Raw genomic sequence first — 21,041 nt, forward strand, 5'->3', positions numbered from 1 at the left:
ATTTGAAGCTTGATGTATGATAGGGTCTATTTTATTTCGGACATTGTTAATACTTTGCTCAAAAACATGTATAGCTTTCTGTGCTTCGGTTGGGTCCATGTTCTTTTTTTGAAGATTATTGTACAAAACGTCAACATGTGGCATAATATAATGAAAAACAGTCAGCCAGAAAGTAAAATTTTGATCTTCCAGAATACGTCTAAGTCCTCTTGCTTCCTTGGAAGTAATAGCATTTGACTCTTCTTCTAGTTGCTCCATACACTCAATAATAAAGTCTCTATATTCGTAAACGACATTTACTGTACGAATATTGAAATTCCAGCGTGTAGGGATTGAACGAGGAATATTTTTTCCAACTATTTGATTTAAGACAGCTATTCTTTGAGGTGAATGACTAAAAAATCCAGGTATATCATGTAAATCTCCAAAAAATACGCGTACTTGGGAATTAATAGAACATGCTCTTGACATTATTAGATTCAATTGATGGGCGTAACAGTGCACAAAATGAGCAGTTTCATATTTTCTCTTAATTATTGTTTGCACTCCGCCATGTATCCCACTCATAACAGCTGCTCCGTCATAACTTTGTGCAATGAGCTTATTTTTGTTATTCTTTAATATTGGGTCTAAAACATTCAAAATTGTGTTAGCTAAGGTTTCAGCATCATGTTTTTCTGGAAGCAAAAAAGTCCAAAACCTTTCAACTGGAGCACCGTTTTTTACATAACGAAAAACAATGACCATTTGAAATTTCATAGAAACATCCGTTGTCTCATCAGCTATCACTGCTAAAAATGGGGCTTCATTGATTTCGTTTAAAATCTCCTCAGCGTATACTTCTAGCATGCAATCCAAAATATCATTTTGTATTGTTTTTGAGGTACCTTTGAAAATTGTCGCATTTGTAAGGTGTTCACTAAGTGTTTTATCAAGTTCAGCAGAAAAATTCACTAAACCACGAAAAATTCCAGGGTTATCTGATGTTTCAGATTCATCGTGTCCTCGTAAGGCGAGCTCAAAAGCCCCACAGAATTTTATACAGTCAATTATTTTTGACAAAACATACCTGTTTTTCGTCACCTCTTCATTGTGTTTTTGTATATTTATCCAATAAGCAGAGTCAAGTTGGGCCTGTATATTAAGTTTCCCAAATAATGCAAATCGCATTTCATTGTTCATATGAGTTTGCGTGTTTTCATGCTTCTTTATTTTTTCACTTAAATGCACTAGATCCCGCACTCCTGTCTCGCGCCACAATTTTTCCTCTTTATCTGCGCCGAAAAATGCACACGGAAAACAGAAAAAAGCATTTTTTTCGGAACATCCACAAATCCACTGATTTCGTAGATACATGTCTTTATTAAATTTACGCGTATATGTTTTTCCACGGCTTTTACCGGACACTTCAATATTAAGATCAGGCATAGGACGGCCACGTTCTTTTATAATCAACTGTTGTTGATAGTGAAGTTTTTGAAATTTATTTACGCCTAATTTAAATTGAAACTCCATTGTTTTAAACACGCTCGAACAAAACAAATTAAACAAAATTGTAACCTAAGAATTTCTAAACACGGCACAGATGCAACGGTCACGAATAACTGTCGTGAATTGCAGCTCGCAAACACATTTCCGAGGCCGTTAATCAGCCGATTGCCGAAGCACATCGGCTAAGATCGCCGTTTGCCTAATAAATGCATTTTACCGCTGCCAGTGTTTCGGTTGTTATCGACGCGGCTTCACTGGAGCAGCAAATACGTAAAAAGATTGCTTCACTGGAGCACCAAATACGTAAAAAAATTATACGGTTTCACTAGAGGAGTAAATACGTAAAAAAAATAATATTAATCATCGTTGTTGGTGAATTATTATTAACAGTTGATGTTTAATATGATAATATGGCAGATTTGAAATAAAACTATATTAATTATTCTTTAATAATTAAGATTTGCTATGGTTGTTTGGTAGTTCTGCAGCTCAGCAGCACATAAAGAAAAGCCGCCACTGCACTATAGCAATAAATACATTAGCATTTATAGTGTTTTTCAATAATTATTCAGTAAATACAGAACACTTCAAGCGTCAGCTACAGATTCATCACTGACAATTAGTTGCATAGGGCCGACGTCTTGTTTACTAACCACAAGTAACTTTGTCTTTGTTGCATTTATGTTAAGTCCGTTATTGGACCATTCTCTAGTGACTCGATCAATAAGGAATTGAAGATCTTCGATATTTTCAGCCATGATCGCGGTGTCGTCTGCATATCTGATGTTGTTAATAGTTTCTCCCCCGATTCGAACTCCACATTGTCCTTCCAAGGCTTCATTAAAAATTATTTCTGAGTATACGTTAAACAAAGTTGGGGATAACACACAACCCTGTCTGACACCTCTTTGAATGCAAATTTTGTCTGTTTCTTTGCCGTCTACCAGAACAGAAGTTTCTTGATTCCAATATATATGTTGTAAAAGTCTCAGATCTTTATCATCTATTCCAATCATTTCTAGATATTCAAACAACCTATCATGTTGAACTATATCAAACGTTTTCTCAAAATCTATAAAGCAGACGTAAATTGGTTTCTGTACTTCCCATGATCGTTGAAGTAATGTTAACATTGAGAACAAAGCTTCCCTTGTTCCCAATCCTTCTCTGAAACCGAATTGTTTGTTTCCCATTGTCTCTTCACATTTCTGCTTGATTCTATTAAGAATTATCTAAGCAGTAGCTTGAGAGAGTGGCTCATGAGACTAATTAGTCTAAAGTCTTTACATAATGATGTATTAGGTTTTTTTGGGAGTGGAATAAATGTAGACTCCAACCATAGCTGTGGCATCATTCCAGTCTCGTATATATGGTTATAAATGTTTGTTAATTGTGAGACATTATCGTCATCCAGAAGTTTGAGCCAGTCTGATGGTATTTGGTCAGGGCCTGGAGATTTCCCATTTTTGCTCTGTTTGAAGGCTTTCTCTACTTCCGCTTTTAAAATACGAGGACCAGTGTTCGTATACTTTGTGGTGTTAAGTGGTAGCCTCGTATCCAGGAAGAGCTCTTTTATATAGTTAGTCCATTCTTTATTTTTTTCATCCAAGTCGAGAATTATGTTACCTTTGGAGTTTCTCATAAAGTGAGGAGTTCTTTTTCTCTGAGTGTAGGTAATTTCTTTAAGCTTTTTATGTATATTAAACTCGTCATGTTTTCTTTGTAGTTCTTCCATTTCACGACATTTTTGTTCCATCCAGTCCTCTTTTGCTCGCTTAACCTCGTATCTTATTTGTCGATATATCTCTCTATACCGAATCTAGTCTTTGTTTTTCCAATTTCTTCTTTGTTGAATAAGGTCTAGTATTTTATCGGTCATCCAATCCTTTTTCTTTATTGGGTCTTTTTCTGGTTTCAAAACTTCGTTTGCTATGGTGACCTAACGGTGACGGCTATGGTGACGGTCGTACCTAATAGGGTCGAATATTATACTTCAAAAAGAAAATGTATTGGCAATCAGCAATTTGAAAAGTCCCTTATAATATAAATTCTACTATTACAGTCGAACCCGCTTATTAGAATACCGGTTAAATGAATATCCCGGCTTAAGGAATAAAAATTTGAGATCCCAAAACGTTTTTACTATGCACATATGATCGGTTATTAGAATATCCCTGTTATAGGAATACTTTTGCTTGGCACGAAGGCCATTCCAATAAGCGGGTTTTGACTGTATTTATAGTGGGATAACAAATCTTTAGATGCCTGAGGGGACGCCAAATGAAATAATCTTATAATATTGGCTTCAAATTCTTGCAAGCTTTCGTCACGTTTTTGATATGGAACTTCCAGCTGATTTTGTGCATCTTGGGAAGAAATTGCAAGATCTTTGCTACCTGACCTCAAAGAAACACTACCAAATATGAATTTTATCAAACCCTTCTTTCAGTACGTTATTAATTTTGACAGCATAAAGGATTTTAAAAATGTCGCGAATCATTGCTTGACATTTTAGCCAAATCTGACAGTTGTAAGAATATTTATATTTATACTAGCTGACCCGGCAGACTTCGTACTGCCTCAATAGATAACAACAAACTTTTGTAAACAATAAACTTAAAATAAACAAAAGGAATTCGTAATTAATAAACAAAAAATGCTCGATGTCAATGAGTTTTTATTATTTTTTTTAATGAATTACACATAAAGTAATAAAGTTTAGTTAGAAAAAGTTTGCAGTGCAACAGTTGCAATCTTAAATTTGTTTTTCTTATAATGAATATAACAGCTTTATTTTATTTACATTCAAAACAACCCTGTATTTATAATTGGTTTCGGGGTTGTCCAACTATATAGGTGTTGATTAATCAAAATAAAATAAAATTAAAATTAAATATCATTAAATATAATGAAACAAAATTTCATAAAATTGAATAAAAGTTAATAAAAATAAATAAAACTGAATAAACTTAAATAAAAATAATAAATAAATTAAAAAAAAAATAATAAAATTAAAAAAAATAAATAGAATCTAATAAAAATAATTAAAATTTAATAAAATGAAACAAAATTAATTAAAATTAAATAAAATTTTATAATTTGCTGCTTGTTTTTTTCGTGTGCTCAGAACTTTTCTTCTGCTTGCCGTTCGTTAGAAAAGTTCGGTAGAGATATTTTTTGAAAGTTTCGAAAAATTAAGAAATTCATATTTTGCCCAAATTAAGTCCAAAAGTTAAACAGTTGCACTTTTCTTCGATGAAATTTGTTGCTCGTTCTTCTTCTGTCGTCAGAATATTTCTAAGGCTTAAGATATTGTATTTTGGACACCGATTGAGCTAGAAAAAAAAATTTAGTAAGGTTCTGTTCGGAATAAATGCGGAAGCAAGGAGTACACCGAATTAATTTCGTATTTTTCACGTCATTATTGTGAGAGTTATGACGTCACACGCAACCCCCTTATGACGTAGAGGTATAAAATATAGACATAAACCTACTCCCAGTCCGGTCGAACATAGCTGTAAAATTTCATAAAAATCGGTCAAGTCGTTTCGGAGGAGTATGGCAACAAACACTGTAAAAAGAGCATTTTATACATATAGCTGTAAAAATTTTGGTGGCTACTAAAATGACAATATAAAACCGTATAAACCTTCCCTGAACTTCCACAAATAATTCAACATCAAAATTAGCCAAATCGGTCCACACATTCTCGAGTTTTAGCGAGACTAACGCACAGCAATTGATTTTTATATACAGCGTGTCTACTTGAGTTGGAAACATATGGGAAACTTTTTTATTATTAATTTTACGAAAAAAAGTTATTCTTTATAAAAAGTTCTGCAGGCCCCAAAACCTAAGATTCAATTATCAGATATCAAATTTTCTCAATATTATACGAGGTATGTCAAAAAATATGAATTTCGGCTAAGGGTAAAGTACCTTTATTTCTCTCAATATCGAAAATTCTTATGATAAAAAGTTGTTTGGAATTAAAAACTAAGATAAAATATGCAATTACATGCTTCTTATTGAAAAAAAAAATATTTTTCTCTTTATGGATACCCAACATCGTTTTTAATTATTACAAATATCATAACTCGTTTATTATTCATTTTACGAAAAAAAATTATTCTTCATAAAAAACTTTGCATGGTCTAAAATCTAAGACACAACCATGATATATCAACTTTTATTAATTTTATACGAGGTGTGTCAAAAAATATGACATTCGCTCAATATTATAGCACCTTTATATTTCACAGTATTTCAATTAGAAGGATGTAATTGCATATTGACACATAGTTTTTAATTCTAAACAACTTTTTTAATAACCGTTCTCAATATTGTGAAAAATAAAGGTACTTTACTCTTGAGTGAAATTCATATTTTTTGACATAACTCGTATAAAATTAATAAAATGTCATATCTGTTGGTTGAATCTTCGGTCTTAGGACATACAGAGATTTTTATAAAGAATAGCTTTTTTTCGTAAAAGTAATAATAAAAGAGTTATCGTATGTGTAATGAATAAAAACGAAGTTAGTATCAATAAATTTGAGAAAAATTTGGAAAATATTTTTTTCCAATTAGAAGCATGTAATTACATATTTGAGCTTGGTTTTTATTTCCAAACAACTTTTCATAATAAGAATTTTCGATATTGAGAGAAATAAAGGTACTTTACCCTTAGCCGAAATTCATATTTTTTGACATACCTCGTATAATATTGAGAAAATTTGATATCTGATAATTGAATCTTAGGTTTTGGGGCATGCAGAACTTTTTATAAAGAATAACTTTTTTTCGTAAAATTAATAATAAAAAAGTTTCCCATATGTTTCCAACTCAAGTAGACACGCTGTATAAGATGCAAAATTTTAGATGGCTATTAAAAAATAACGGTCGAAGATAGAAAAGTGAAAATTTGTGGTTGTATTTACCTTTGCCTTCCACATCGCCCAAAATTAAGAAAAAACAGTTTGACCAAAAAAATAAAAAAATATTTTAGGGGGGCAGGCCCCGTTACGACGTACGGATAATAAAAATACATAACAACCTATTCTCGGTACGGTCAAATATACGTGGAAAATTTCATAAAAATCTATTCAGTCGTGCTCGAGTTATGTGTTGGTAACTGTCACGACTTTCTTTTGTTTATATAGATGTAAAATATTTAAATGGCCATTAAAAAATAACGGTTAGTGATAGAAAAGTGAAAATTTAGGGTTGTATGTATCTTTACGTTCCACATCATATGAAATTAAAAAAAAGAGTTTGTCTGAAAAAATAGAAATAAATATAAGGGTGGCAAGCCCCCTTAAGACGCACGGGTATGAAATATAGATAACAACCTACTCCCGGTCCGGTCGAGTATATTTGCAAACTTTCATAAAAATCGGTCAAGTCGTTTCGGAGGAGTATGGCAACAAACACTGTAAAAAGAGCATTTTATACATATAGCTGTAAAAATTTTGGTGGCTACTAAAATGACATTATAAAACCGTATAAACCTTCGCTGAACTTCCACAAATAATTCAACATCAAAATTAGCCAAATCGGTCGACACATTCTCGAGTTTTAGCGAGACTAACGCACAGCAATTGATTTTTATATATAAGATGCAAAAGTTTAGATGGCTATTAAAAAACAACGGTCGAAGATAGAAAAGTGAAAATTTAGGATTGTATTTACCTTTGCCTTCCACATCACACAAAATTAAGAAAAAACAGTTTGACTAAAAAAATAAAAAATATTTTAGGGGGGCAGGCCCCGTTACGACGTACGGATATGAAAAATACATAACAACCTATTCTCGGTACGGTCAAATATACGTGGAAAATTTCATAAAAATCTATTCAGTCGTTCTCGAGTTATGTGTTGGTAACTGTCACCACTTTCTTTTGTTTATATAGATGTAAAATATTTAAATGGCCATTAAAAAATAACGGTTAGTGATAGAAAAGTGAAAATTTAGGGTTGTATGTATCTTTACGTTCCACATCATATGAAATTAAAAAAAAGAGTTTGTCTGAAAAAATAGAAATAAATATAAGGGTGGCAAGCCCCCTTAAGACGCACGGGTATGAAATATAGATAACAACCTACTCCCGGTCCGGTCGAGTATATTTGCAAACTTTCATAAAAATCGGTCAAGTCGTTTCGGAGGAGTATGGCAACAAACACTGTAAAAAGAGCATTTTATACATATAGCTGTAAAAATTTTGGTGGCTACTAAAATGACATTATAAAACCGTATAAACCTTCGCTGAACTTCCACAAATAATTCAACATCAAAATTAGCCAAATCGGTCGACACATTCTCGAGTTTTAGCGAGACTAACGCACAGCAATTGATTTTTATATATAAGATGCAAAAGTTTAGATGGCTATTAAAAAACAACGGTCGAAGATAGAAAAGTGAAAATTTAGGATTGTATTTACCTTTGCCTTCCACATCACACAAAATTAAGAAAAAACAGTTTGACTAAAAAAATAAAAAATATTTTAGGGGGGCAGGCCCCGTTACGACGTACGGATATGAAAAATACATAACAACCTATTCTCGGTACGGTCAAATATACGTGGAAAATTTCATAAAAATCTATTCAGTCGTTCTCGAGTTATGTGTTGGTAACTGTCACCACTTTCTTTTGTTTATATAGATGTAAAATATTTAAATGGCCATTAAAAAATAACGGTTAGTGATAGAAAAGTGAAAATTTAGGGTTGTATGTATCTTTACGTTCCACATCATATGAAATTAAAAAAAAGAGTTTGTCTGAAAAAATAGAAATAAATATAAGGGTGGCAAGCCCCCTTAAGACGCACGGGTATGAAATATAGATAACAACCTACTCCCGGTCCGGTCGAGTATATTTGCAAACTTTCATAAAAATCGGTCAAGTCGTTTCGGAGGAGTATGGCAACAAACAGTGTAAAAAGAGCATCTTATACATATAGCTGTAAAAATTTTGGTGGCTACTAAAATGACAATATAAAACCGTATAAACTTCCCTGAACTTCCACAAATAATTCAACATCAAAATTAGCCAAATCGGTCCACACATTCTCGAGTTTTAGCGAGACTAACGCACAGCAATTGATTTTTATATATAAGATGCAAAATTTTAGATGGCTATTAAAAAATAACGGTCGAAGATAGAAAAGTGAAAATTTAGGGTTGTATTTACCTTTGCCTTCCACATCACACAAAATTAAGAAAAAACAGTTTGACCAAAAAAATAAAAAAATATTTTAGGGGGGCAGGCCCCGTTACGACGTACGGATATGAAAAATACATAACAACCTATTCTCGGTACGGTCAAATATACGTGGAAAATTTCATAAAAATCTATTTAGTCGTTCTCGAGTTATGTGTTGGTAACTGTCACGACTTTCTTTTGTTTATATAGATGTAAAATATTTAAATGACCATTAAAAAATAACGGTTAGTGGTAGAAAAGTGAAAATTTAGGGTTGTATGTATCTTTACGTTCCACATCATATAAAATTTAAAAAAAGAGTTTGTCTGAAAAAATAGAAATAAATATAAGGGAGGCAAGCCCCCTTAAGACGCACGGGTATGAAATATAGATAGCAACCTACTCCCGGTCCGGTCGAGTATATTTGCAAACTTTCATAAAAATCGGTCACGTCGTTTCGGAGGAGTATGGCAACAAACACTGTAAAAAGAGCATTTTATACATATATCTGTAAAAATTTTGGTGGCTACTAAAATGACAATATAAAAACGTATAAACCTTCCCTGAACTTCCACAAATAATTCAACATCAAAATTAGCCAAATCGGTCCACACATTCTCGAGTTTTAGCGAGACTAACGCACAGCAATTGATTTTTATATATAAGATAAATATCAATATTTTTACAAATATTTGCCATAATATTAATATTTAAAATATTTTAATGAAACAATAAATAAATATAAAATAAAATTTCACTTTACAATGCCCGTAAATACCAGTGACATAAAATATTTATATTTACGTCGTTGAAAAATACTAACCTAGAATTATAACTGTCATTTTACCCGGTAACATTGTGAAAGTACTGTTACGATCGATTACTTTTGTGTTTGTGTCCAATTATCTTTATTCGCATCATTGATTGGTTATCTATTTAGAGTATTGTAATCGCCAACCAATGATACAACTATAAGTCGCTTTAATATGCAAATACCCATCAAAGAATACATAATTTTCTAAGTTCTATGCATAATAATTACGGATGTACTTATTTTTCTGTCACTTCCAAGTTAATGCGTTAGAGAGAATCCGATAATCTATGACGCACTGAAAGAAGGGTTTGGTATGAACTTTATCTGCCATTTCTTACTCAGTTCAGGCATTTACTCTAGCTGGAGCTTCAAATTGAAAACAATAAGTTTACGCTTCTGTTTGACCATCGAATGTGGGTGGTTTTAAAATGTCTCTAGTTCTAATTGCGCCTGGTTTAAAAATTGAAGATGACGAGGCTGTTTGTTCAGATTCGGTACGTTATTAATACAATATAAGATTTGGAATATTTTCAGTACCCATTTTTCTTTCTTACTTACCTATTTGTCTTTCTAAATTAGATTTTAAATCATTTTGTTGTTGATCTATTTTAGTTTCTAGATAGTTTTGTTCTTCTAATTTGTCTATTCTACTAGTAATTTGACTTATCTGTAACTCGGAGTAAACTTACCTCCACTTTTCTACGCCTCTCTTTCTTCTTCTATTCTTCTTGTCTACGCGTCCCTTTCACCTCTTCCTCCTTTTGCCTACGCTTCCCCCAAATTTGGAAGATCTTGTATTAACTATCAATAATTACTTAATATCTCTTTTATCCCACCGCTGTCATCGATGTTATGCGTCTTTCTAATCAGTCTTACTCAAAATAGCAAATAATATTACAATAGTTATTATTACCAACTCTCATTGAATGACAGATCTATTTAACACTCAATTACTCCTACCCATTGAACTGTTAACATCCTGGTTATATACATTTTTTGACGTTCCAAACCTTGCGAAACATGAGACATTTCTGAACATTTCACTGACATCTAGAACATTCCAGTTTTTAACTCATTTTCCAAGGAAATAAAAAAAAAACTTTTGGTGTAAATAAATAAAGATAAATATATTTGTAAATAAAAACAACAAATAAAATCGTTTAACATAAGAATCTTGTACACAATTTCTTTGGTTCTTAATATAGTCAGTTAACCAAATATGTCTACTCTCATATCCATTAGGTTTTGGTTAAAGTCTTGTCTACACGTATGTTTCAGGAGTAAATGGTCATTAGGATCATCTGAAAATAAAAAAACAAATGTATAATATAGAAATTAAAATAAAGTACTAGTTTACTAAGATTTTTCGCAAAAACAAACTTGTTAAAAACTTTCTTCTAGCACAAATCTATTCGAATTATTAGTTTTATTTCTTCTTCTTCTTTCTTTTTATAAGCAATTCTGCTTATTCATTGGCCGATTGATGCCTTTATGGAAGGTTGTCCCCCATCCTTTGCGCGGTCGGCCGATACTTCTTCTACCGATTGGTGATTTATCTCTTGTTATTTTGACCACACGTGTCTCCCCATTCTACTTATGTGGTTATTCCATTCTTTTTTTCTATTTAGTGTCCATTCGTTTATATACTGTACGTGACATTGTCTTCTAATGTCTTCACTCCTCTTTCGATCTCTCAGCGTATTTCCTGTAATTCTTCTCAGTACCTACTCTCATCTCTGCCGTTTCGAGTAGTCTTTGTGTTGTGGCTGTATCGGGTCTTGTTTCTGATGCATATTATGTCATTATTGGTCTTACACTGGCTTTATAAATTCTTGATTTCATCTCGGTCTTAATATGTCGGTTTCGCCATATGCATATGTAGACCAGGTGCCAGTGGCGTAGCTAGCATTGGTGACACCCGGGGCGATAATCTCGGATGTCACCCCAAATCCTAAAAATAAAGATTGTTAAAATCAACGAAAATCTGATACACGTATGTTTTGAATAATGAAAAAAATAAGAATTAAGTATAGATAATAAACCGAAAGCCTTGTTTGCGCCATTGTTGCTCGAAAGTAATTCTTGCTTTAATTTTAGCTTACTAAAACTTCTCTCACATAAAGCAACCGATAAGCAAATGGTTATAAGTTTATTTTTTATAAGTATATAATTTTAATGCTACCTGTAATTTTGGGAGAGATTCGATGAAATTCCATTCCACAATGAATTTTAAAAAGTCTACGTACAGCTAACCATATTATATAGGCTGTAATATTGGCTGCTTGTAAATGTCTTCTGAACCTTGGTATTTCTAGCAAGAGGTCTGCTTCTGATACCTCTTCATGGTAAAGTCAAAAAAAAAGTTGAAACAGCTAATTTCAACTGTTAACTGAATGCAGTCACACCATGAATAATAGACCTTGATTTGGTTTCGAGTTCAAAATTGAATAGGTCAAAACAGTGCTTCTTCTTAAAGTGCCCTCTCTTCAATGAAGGTTGGCTACTACAATTATTGAAAACTCTTCTCGGTTTTCAGCTGTTCGTATTAGCTGTTCAAAATTTAGCCCTGTCCATTGTTGGATGTTTTTGCTCCACGATAGTGTTTTTCTTCCTTCTTTTTCTTCTTCTTTGTCTAGCCAGTCACGTCCACCTCTGAACATAAGCCTCTTCAACCCTTTTTTCCATTGTTTTTTGTTGCACGCTACTTGTAGCCAATTTTTCCCGGCAGTTCGTTTCAGATCATCTGTCCATCTCATAGGAGGTCTGCCTCTGGGTCTTTTGTGTTGGTATGGTCTCCAGGTTAGAATTGTTCTGTGCCATTTGTTTAGATCGCTCCTAGCTACATGTCCAGCGTATTCCCATTTTAAATTTAATGATTTTTGTACCACAGTTCGTTTTTCTCCTAGTTCTCTCTATCCCACGTTATTTCCTTTCACTGTAAGTTGAGCATATTGGTACTTTTTATATCTCAGTATGTGGCCTAGGTATGATGTTTTTCTAAATTTCACTGTGTGGAAAAGTTCTCTTTCCTTGCTTATTCTATGCGGCAAAACAGTCCAACATATCCTTTTGAAGTTCGGTTCGAAGCAATGTGAGTCCTGTATCGGTAGCTAAGTCACTATCCATTCGTTTTTGACGTATAATTCGTTTTTTGGTAGGAATGTCGATGTCGTCGTATTCTTATTTTTTCGTGACAAAATCTATTATTTCATATAATATGACCACGTTTTTCTTCAATACAAAGTGCAGCTATTTTGATCCCTGATTAATCAACGGTTATGCCTTTACTTTCCAATTCAATCTGACAAAAATTTATTTCTCTTAGAACATCATTCCCAAAAAAAATTACAAAGAAATGTCAAATTACACACAGCTTATGTGGAGACCTCTGGTGTCTAAATTTTCATGTTGATGACATAATTCCTCAATTACAGCAACAAAACTATACTTATTCTGCCAATACTTTAACTGCAGCATAGTGAGCACTCCAACGCGTTGTGAATAGTCGTTTAACAGATGCTTTGCTGTGTTTAATAAGCACTTCCCAGCAGGCTAGTGGAAGCAGAAAAAAATTGCCCCTACAGTTACGCAACTATTGCCACTACGAAAAAGGTTAACTACTCAGGATGTATTGTGTGCAAAAGAGTGCTGGCCACATAAATTAGTTGAATGATCAATACATCCAACGAAAATGGCCTTTTTGTTTTTTTGCTTTAAAGGCGTAGGCGCAAAATTTCGCGCCAATTTGTTTTAATTGCATTCATTTTTTTTTGGAATCCTGAGAAAACTAATAGGTATTTTTGATAAATTTAAACGCAGAATGCAATATTACATTATTACCGAGGGCCGAAAGTCCCTCAGACTAACCAAAAATTTCTTTTGAATGGGATATTTCATATTAAAAATCACACTTTTTCTTTTTTTTTTCACCCCTGTAACTTATTCAAATAAAGATATAGAAGATTTCACGGACTTTCGGCCCTCGATAATAATACAATCTTTCATTCTGCATGTAAATTTTTCAAACATACTTAGTTTTTTCAGGACTTTTGACGCAAAAAATTGGGAAATTTTGCTCCTACGTATTTAATACTAGCTTGGATTCCACTTTGTATGCCGCTTATAAGAGCTGCATTATCGTATCCCTGTGAAAGATGCTTCATAATAATATAAATCATTAATTTCAAGATTCTTGAGAATTTCGTCACTTAGATCAAGTGCTTTTTTTCTTTTAACGGGTAAAAATCCAAGAAATGCCTCTTTAACCTCGACTTTTCTCGGCTTCGTGTATTCACAAAATAATATCGAATTGTATTTTGATTGTAAAGTGGGTAAAGTTACAAATTAACGATTTATTTTTTTTAATCAGGTCTCTCAGGTGTCACCCCCGAGCGGGTGACACCCGGGGCGTACCGCCCCCTCCGCCCCACCCTAGTTACGCCACTGCCAGGTGCTAACCTGGTCTACAGCCAGGTTAGCACCCTACTGATAGATTTTAAACCCATACGCTCATAGAAATAGGATTAGTAGCCCGATCAAAGAACAATCTGACCCAAAAAAAATAAAGGAAAGATGAACATGTGGGAATAGGTAGTTGAAATTGTCTTATTATTATATAAGACAAAGTTTACAATTCTACATCCCCCCCATTTTACAAAAATGTAGAATAATAATCCTTCTCGGGGGTGAAAAAATATACATTCAAAATAAGTCTGGAATTGGATAAAATGAGTAGAGTAATTCTAAGTAACTTTTGTTCTATAGAGTTTTTTCACTAAGTTGATACTTTTTGAGTTATTTGCGAGTGAATATGTTCATTTTTAACAACAGAAAACATGATGTTGGACGGTTTTTCGCAAATAACTCAAAAAGTAAGTATTTTATCGAAAAAACTATTCTTAGTAAAAATATAGCTCATAAAAAAGTGAAAAGAATGCTGTACGCACAAAGTCTGTATACCTAGTAGAAGCGGAGTTGTAGCTAGAAAAGTAGGTTCTTATTCGTCCAATTCAAAATCGAATATTTGAAAGTAAAATAACCAAAAAACGGAGCACTTTCTTGGGAAAACTCATTACAACTTTTTTAAAGTGTTTAAAAAAGGTTTATTTTTATTTTTTTAAAAAAACTTTTTAACATTAAAAGTGAGTTACGCTCAAAATATTGTTGGTCGCTTTTATTTTTTGGAAAAACGCGATAATCTCCCCCTAATTAGCATCCCGAATAAAATTAATCGTTACCGCTTCAAAAGTTACTTTCCTGATATATTCTTTATAATGATCTATAACTTTCATTGGTTCAAACTGTTCATTTTTGAACAAAATTGGTTTGAAAATAAAAATTTTTTCTAATTTTGAAAAAAACTTCATTTTTTTTTCAAAATAACATAATAAAATGAATTATGAATGGATTTTTTCAACATAGAGACATCCACAAATTTACATGGATACAACCTACTAGGAATCTGCGCTCGATAATCGACTATGTAATTCAACGTCAAACTTCCCAGCTAAAAACCACTGACGTAAGGGTATACCGTGGATCAGAATGTGGATCCGATCATCGTTTACTTATGGCCAACGTGATAGTTAACTATCGCAAAAACAATAATACTCAGGTACAGAATATAGAAAAGGGACAAGAAGTAAGATCTCATAAATATAACCTAGAAAGCTTGAAAGAAGACTCAACGAAATTTCTATATAAATTACGACTGGCCACAAAATTACAAAATGTGGGACGAGAAAATATAACAGCGGAAGAATTATACCAGCAAATTAAAAAATACATTCATGAGGCTGCAAGTGAAGCTTTGGGGTATAAATACAAACATGAAATAAAAAATACAGAATGGTGGTCGGAGAATATGCAAACGTTAGTAAACAAGAAGAAAACTGCTTATCAGAAATGGATGTCAACAAGAAAGGAGGAAGATCACAAGAGATATGCAGCATTAAATCGAGATGTAAAAAGAGAAGTAGTGAAAAGTAAAAATGAGATGTGGGACCGAAAATGCGCAGAAGTGGATAGGTATATGGGTGGAACAAGAGTTGGGCAAGCGTGGAAGGTAATAAAGTCTCTCCAGAGGGAAGGAAAGGAAAAATCTAACATAAAGTTAATAGATCTTAAACAGTGGAAACACCATTATGAGATTTTACTGACAGAAGATAGATGTAAATTCCAACAGATCGAAATGGAAGAATTAGCCGAACATACACAAATAGTTGAGATAACAACCGGAGAGTTAAGCGAAGCCCTCAAAAGATCTAAAAACGGTAAAGCAGCAGGACCTGGAGACATCCCAATTGAGTTGGTAAAGTACGGACCAAACATATTACATGAGATGTTGGTTCAACTATTTAATAAATGCTTAAAAGGACAAAATATCCCTGATGATTGGAATGTTGGATACATCAGCTCTATTCAAGAAAGGAGATAAACGCATATGCTCTAATTATAGAGGAATAACTGTTACCAGCTCAGTAGGGAGGTTGTACGGTCGAATAATAAAGAAAAGAATAGAATCAGAATACGAAGACATGGAAGAACAAAGTGGATTTCGTGCAGGAAGATCGTGCACTGATAATATATTCGTTCTGCAGCAGGTAATAGAAAAACGGAAGGCAAGGAATCTATCTACCCACCTATTGTTTGTAGATTTGGAGAAGGCATACGATACGGTACCTTTGAAAAAACTGTTTCAAACATTGACGAAGGTAGGTCTCAGTAGAGAGTATGTGGATGCTATCGCAAATATATACAAAAATGCAAGAAGTGTCGTTAAAGAAGGAAACTTTATATCTGAATCATTCCCTATATCAAAGGGGCTTAAACAAGGATGTTGTCTGTCTCCGACTTTATTTAAAACATATATTCAATCATCGCTAGAGCAGTGGAGGAAACAAGTATCCGGAATGGGAATAGACATAGGCAGTGGTAAATGTCTAATAACTTTGTTTTTGCAGATGATCAGGTAGTCGTAGCGAATGATGAGGAAGACATGGACTACATGTTTAGAAAACTAAAGAAAGAATATGAAAAATGGGGCCTCAATATGAATATGTCAAAGACAGAGTATCTTAAAATAGGGGATGATGAAGAAGATCCAGAGTTAGAAATTATAACCACGAAAAGATGTAATGAATATAAATATCTCGGATCTATAATATCTAAAGAAGGCACTACCAAAAGAGACATCGAAAAGAGAACGCAACAGGGCAAAAAAGCGGTAAACATTCTGAGCTCTCTACTGTGGTCTAAAGAGATAAGGCAAGAAACGAAATTGACAATCTATCGTACCTTGGTAGAGCCTATTATGACTTATGGGGCAGAAGTTTGGCAGATGACAAAAAAAGATAGGAAAAGAATAGAAGTAGTAGAAATGGATTATCTAAGGAGAGCGTGTGGTATATTTAAAAAAGATCACATCAGGAATGAAGATATTAGAAGGAGGACACATACTGTATATTCCAGTGTAGATAAAATTGAAACTAGACAACTAGTGTGGTATGGTCACGTGAAACGAATGAATGAAGATAGATGGCCAAAGAAAGCTTTAAATTACATACCACACCAAAGAAGAAGAAGGGGAAGACCTTCAGTTGCCTGGGAAGAAAATGTACGGCACATCATGAAGGATAGAGCCATCAAAGAAGACGAATGGATGGACAGAAAACGATGGCGGTCGAAATGCGAGAAGCGGCAGAGGCTGTAGGAACCTCGCTGATAGATAGATAGACATAATAAAATTATTAGTAATACCAAAAATCTCAAAAAGTAATAAAATGTACATTTTGCTTTTCTGAATATTTTGGATTTTTTTGTTTTCCTGGTGGACAAAAATTGGTTATGTTATGACTTGAAAATTTGCATACACTCGTGATTAGTGACTCGTTCAAGCCATTTTAACTACAGCCTTTTCAAAAACAAGCACTTTAAGACTATGAAACTTAGAGATCATAAATAAAGAATACATAAGCAAAGTAACTTGTCAGGAGGTAACGATTAATTTTATTTGGGATGCTAATTAGGGGGTGATTTTCGTGATTTTTTTAACGAGAAATAGAAGAGTTCAACAATATTTTGAGCGTAACTCACTTACTTTTAAGGTTAGAAGTTTTTTTAAAAAACAAAAATATACCTTTTTTTAAACATTTTAAAAAGTTGTAATGAGCTTTCCCCTGAAAGTGCTCAGTTTTTGGTTATTTCACGTTGAAATATTCGATTTTAAAATTAAGAAGAGCCTACTTCTCATTAGCTGTAACTCTGCTTCTACTGGGTCAACGGACTTCATACATACACCGTTTGTTTCACTTTTTTATAACTATATTTACGCTAAGAATATTTTTTTCGATAAAATACTTACTTTTTGAGTTATTTGCGAAAAACCGTCCAAAAGCATGTTTTTCTTTGTTAAAAATAAGCATATTCACTCGCAAATAACTCGAAAAGTCTTGACTTAGTCAAAAAACTAGATAGAATAAAAGTTGCTTAGAATTAGTCATTTTATCCAATTCCGGACTTGTTTTGAATGTAAATTTTCATTGTATTCCCCTCCATTTTTGTAAATTGGAGGGGATGTAGAATTGGAAACTTTTTCTTATATAATAATAGACAATTTCAACTACCTATTCCCAAATTTTCATCCTTCCTTTATTTTTTTGGAGGTTTTCGTAAAGTTTTGTATTCCTTGATAAGGCTATAGTTTGATTTCGTACTATATATGTAGCTAGGTATTACATTTTTTTAAAGAGGTGCATTAAAAAAGTTAGATTTTAGAATGTTGAAGTTCAGAAAATAAAGGTGGCATCAGCTAGCACATAATAATAACATCCAATAGCACATCTTTTTCTTCTTCTTCTTCTTCTTCTTCTTCTTCTTCTTCTTCTTTTGTATAAATATTACTCTGTCTGTTCCTTCAATGTGCCTCTAGTAAGTCGTCGTTCCATCGTTTTCGTGGTCTTCCCACTGATCGTCTTCCTATTGGGGAACCGTCTCTTGCTGTCCTTATTACTCTGTTGTCATTCAGCTTATGTGGTCATTTCATTCTATTCTTCTGTTTCTTACCCAGTTATTAAAGTTGCCTACCTTGCATCTCTGTCGTATATCTGTACAAGTACTTCTAGCTCTGTCCCATAGAGTCTTACCATCGATTTTTCGGAGGGTTTTCATCTCCGCTGTTTCGAGCAATCCTTTTGTCCTCTCTGTGTGTGGTCGTGTTTCTGCCGCATATGTCATTATTGGTCTAATGACTGTTTTGTAAATTCTGCCTTTCATTTCTTTTCCGATATTTTTATTTCTCCATATTGTGTCATTCAGGCAACCTGCGGCTCTATTTGCTCTATTCACATGACCAATAGCACATAAATATGATAATTACAAGAGCGCTACAGGTCTTGTATGCCCCTGACTTCCAAAAACTTGGTTATTTCCCTGCACTTTCTCGATCCCTTTTTATCTCCAATCTCTCACGCCCTCTTCTCTTTTTTCCATTTCTCCCTTCTTCAGTACCTAGTACATATTTTAACATTTCGGTTCTCTGCCATTATACCCTGTTTTTAAACTATAAGGAGTAATTCTTTACCGCGCCGGCGCCGTAATGCTTGTTTGTAATTGGTTCAACCTCAGGTAAGTTTACTCCACTGTTATGAAGTTTTGACATTATTGGTATTTCATAGGTTAAGTTATATCGGCGATTTTTTGTGTTTTCTGCGTTATTTCTTTAATTTTTAGATTTTGTCTGCTTTTATACATAATGTTTCATTCGGAAACGGAAATACTTGAATGGTGAATAGAGGTCACTCAGGCGGTTCTACATATACTTACTACATTTATTGCGTCACCGATTTTTATTACCAAGTTACAGGGTGTTTTATAGATTTTGCCCATTTCTTTCTGGACCCATAACTTTAGAACCACCCTGTATATTTTTTTGGTATTTCGTACACATATGTCTCATTTAAAACCCAAATAATCCAACTACTAATCACAAGAAAAATTCAGGTCCGGACTAAAAAAACTTATAAATTCTTTGTGATCTCGAAACAACACCCTGCATATTGAAATTTTCAAAATCCGTTTGAATATTTGAAAAGAGCACAAAAAGTAAGTTTAATGGTTCTCTTAAATAATTTCGGCCAGACGATATCATGACTTTAATTATGAAGTTATATTGAAATTTTTAAGAACTCTAAGATTAAAAAGCAGGTATTATTACCTTTTAATAATAAATTATTAAAGTTTATGAACAAATACGCATTTTAAAAATAATCAATACTTACTACATTAGAACGATCCATTTACTAATCTCAACAAAAATCCAGGTGCGAATTAATAAAAAAACATAAAGTAATTGTTACCTTGAAACAACACCCTGTATATTGAAATTTTCAAAATCCGTTTGCACATTTGAAAAGAACACACAAAACTGAGTTTATAGGTTCGCTTTTATTTGTTGCGCAGTAAATTTAATGAATTTAATTTTGATATTAAAATATATTAAAATTTTTAAGAATTCTGAAATTAAAAAGCAGGTTTTTAAAGCACTTTTAATAATAAATTGTTGAAGTTAATGAAGAAATGCTAATTTTAAAAATAATTAATAATCATTTACTACATTGAAAAGGCCCACTTACTAATCGCAAGAAAAATCCATGTTTGGATTAATAAAAAACATAAAGTCATTAAAATAAACAATACCCTGTATATTGAAATTTTCAAAATCCGTTTGAACATTTGAAAAGAGCAAAAAAACTAAGTTTAATGGCTCGCTTCAATTTTTTGCGCAGACAATTATTTATTAATGACATTACTTTTAAAATTATATCAAAATTTTTGTTAGAGTCCTTAAAACTTTCAAGATAATTTCAAAATTAAAGTATTAAATTGTCTGCACAAAAAATGTAAGCGAACCATTAAACTTAGCTCTTTCCAAATGTGCATACGGATTTGATAATTTCAATATACAGGGTTGTTTCAAGGTCACAATTACTTTAATATTTTTTTGTTCATCCGGACCTGTATTTTTGTTGTGATTAGTAAATGGGTTGGTCTGATGTATTAAATAAGTAATGATTATTTTTAAAATGAGTATCTATTTAGTCATACTCTAATAAATTATTATTAAAAGTTATACCTGAACTCAGCGTCCTAAATAATTTCAATATATATTTCAAAATTAAAGTCATTAAATTCGCTGCGCAAAAAACTAAAGCGAACCTATAAACTCTTTTTTGTGCTCTTTTCAAATGTGTAAACGGATTTTGAAAATTTTAATATACAGAGTGTTGTTTCAAGGTCACAACTAATTTATGTTTTTTTGTTATTCCGGACCTGGATTTTCTTGTAATTAGTAAATGGATCGTTCTAATGTAGTAAATAAGTATGATTATTTTCAAAATGAGTATTTGTTCATTAACTTTAATAATTTATTATTAAAAGATAATAATACCTGCTTTTAAATCTCGCGAGTTCTTCAAAATTTCAATATAATTTCAAAATTAAAGTCATGAAATCGTCTGGCCAAAAAATTTAATAGA

The 21,041-nt window shown here is 32.7% G+C and overlaps 1 protein-coding gene across 3 annotated transcripts in view; it reads right to left on the reverse strand.

Moving 5' to 3' along the window:
• Positions 1-10,607: 10,607 nt before the first annotated feature.
• Positions 10,608-21,041, reverse strand: part of LOC126883081 (calpain-9-like) — a 425,026-nt gene continuing 414,592 nt past the window's right edge. For all 3 annotated transcript variants that reach the window (XM_050648317.1, XM_050648311.1, XM_050648316.1), the window contains one exon: positions 10,608-10,808. In XM_050648317.1, the coding sequence (XP_050504274.1) occupies positions 10,782-10,808 (27 nt within the window). In that variant the 3' untranslated portion in view covers positions 10,608-10,781. The remainder of the gene's footprint in view (positions 10,809-21,041) is intronic.

The sequence above is a fragment of the Diabrotica virgifera genome, chromosome 1 (assembly GCF_917563875.1).
Source record: "Diabrotica virgifera virgifera chromosome 1, PGI_DIABVI_V3a".
NCBI classification, from domain to species: domain Eukaryota; kingdom Metazoa; phylum Arthropoda; class Insecta; order Coleoptera; family Chrysomelidae; genus Diabrotica; species Diabrotica virgifera.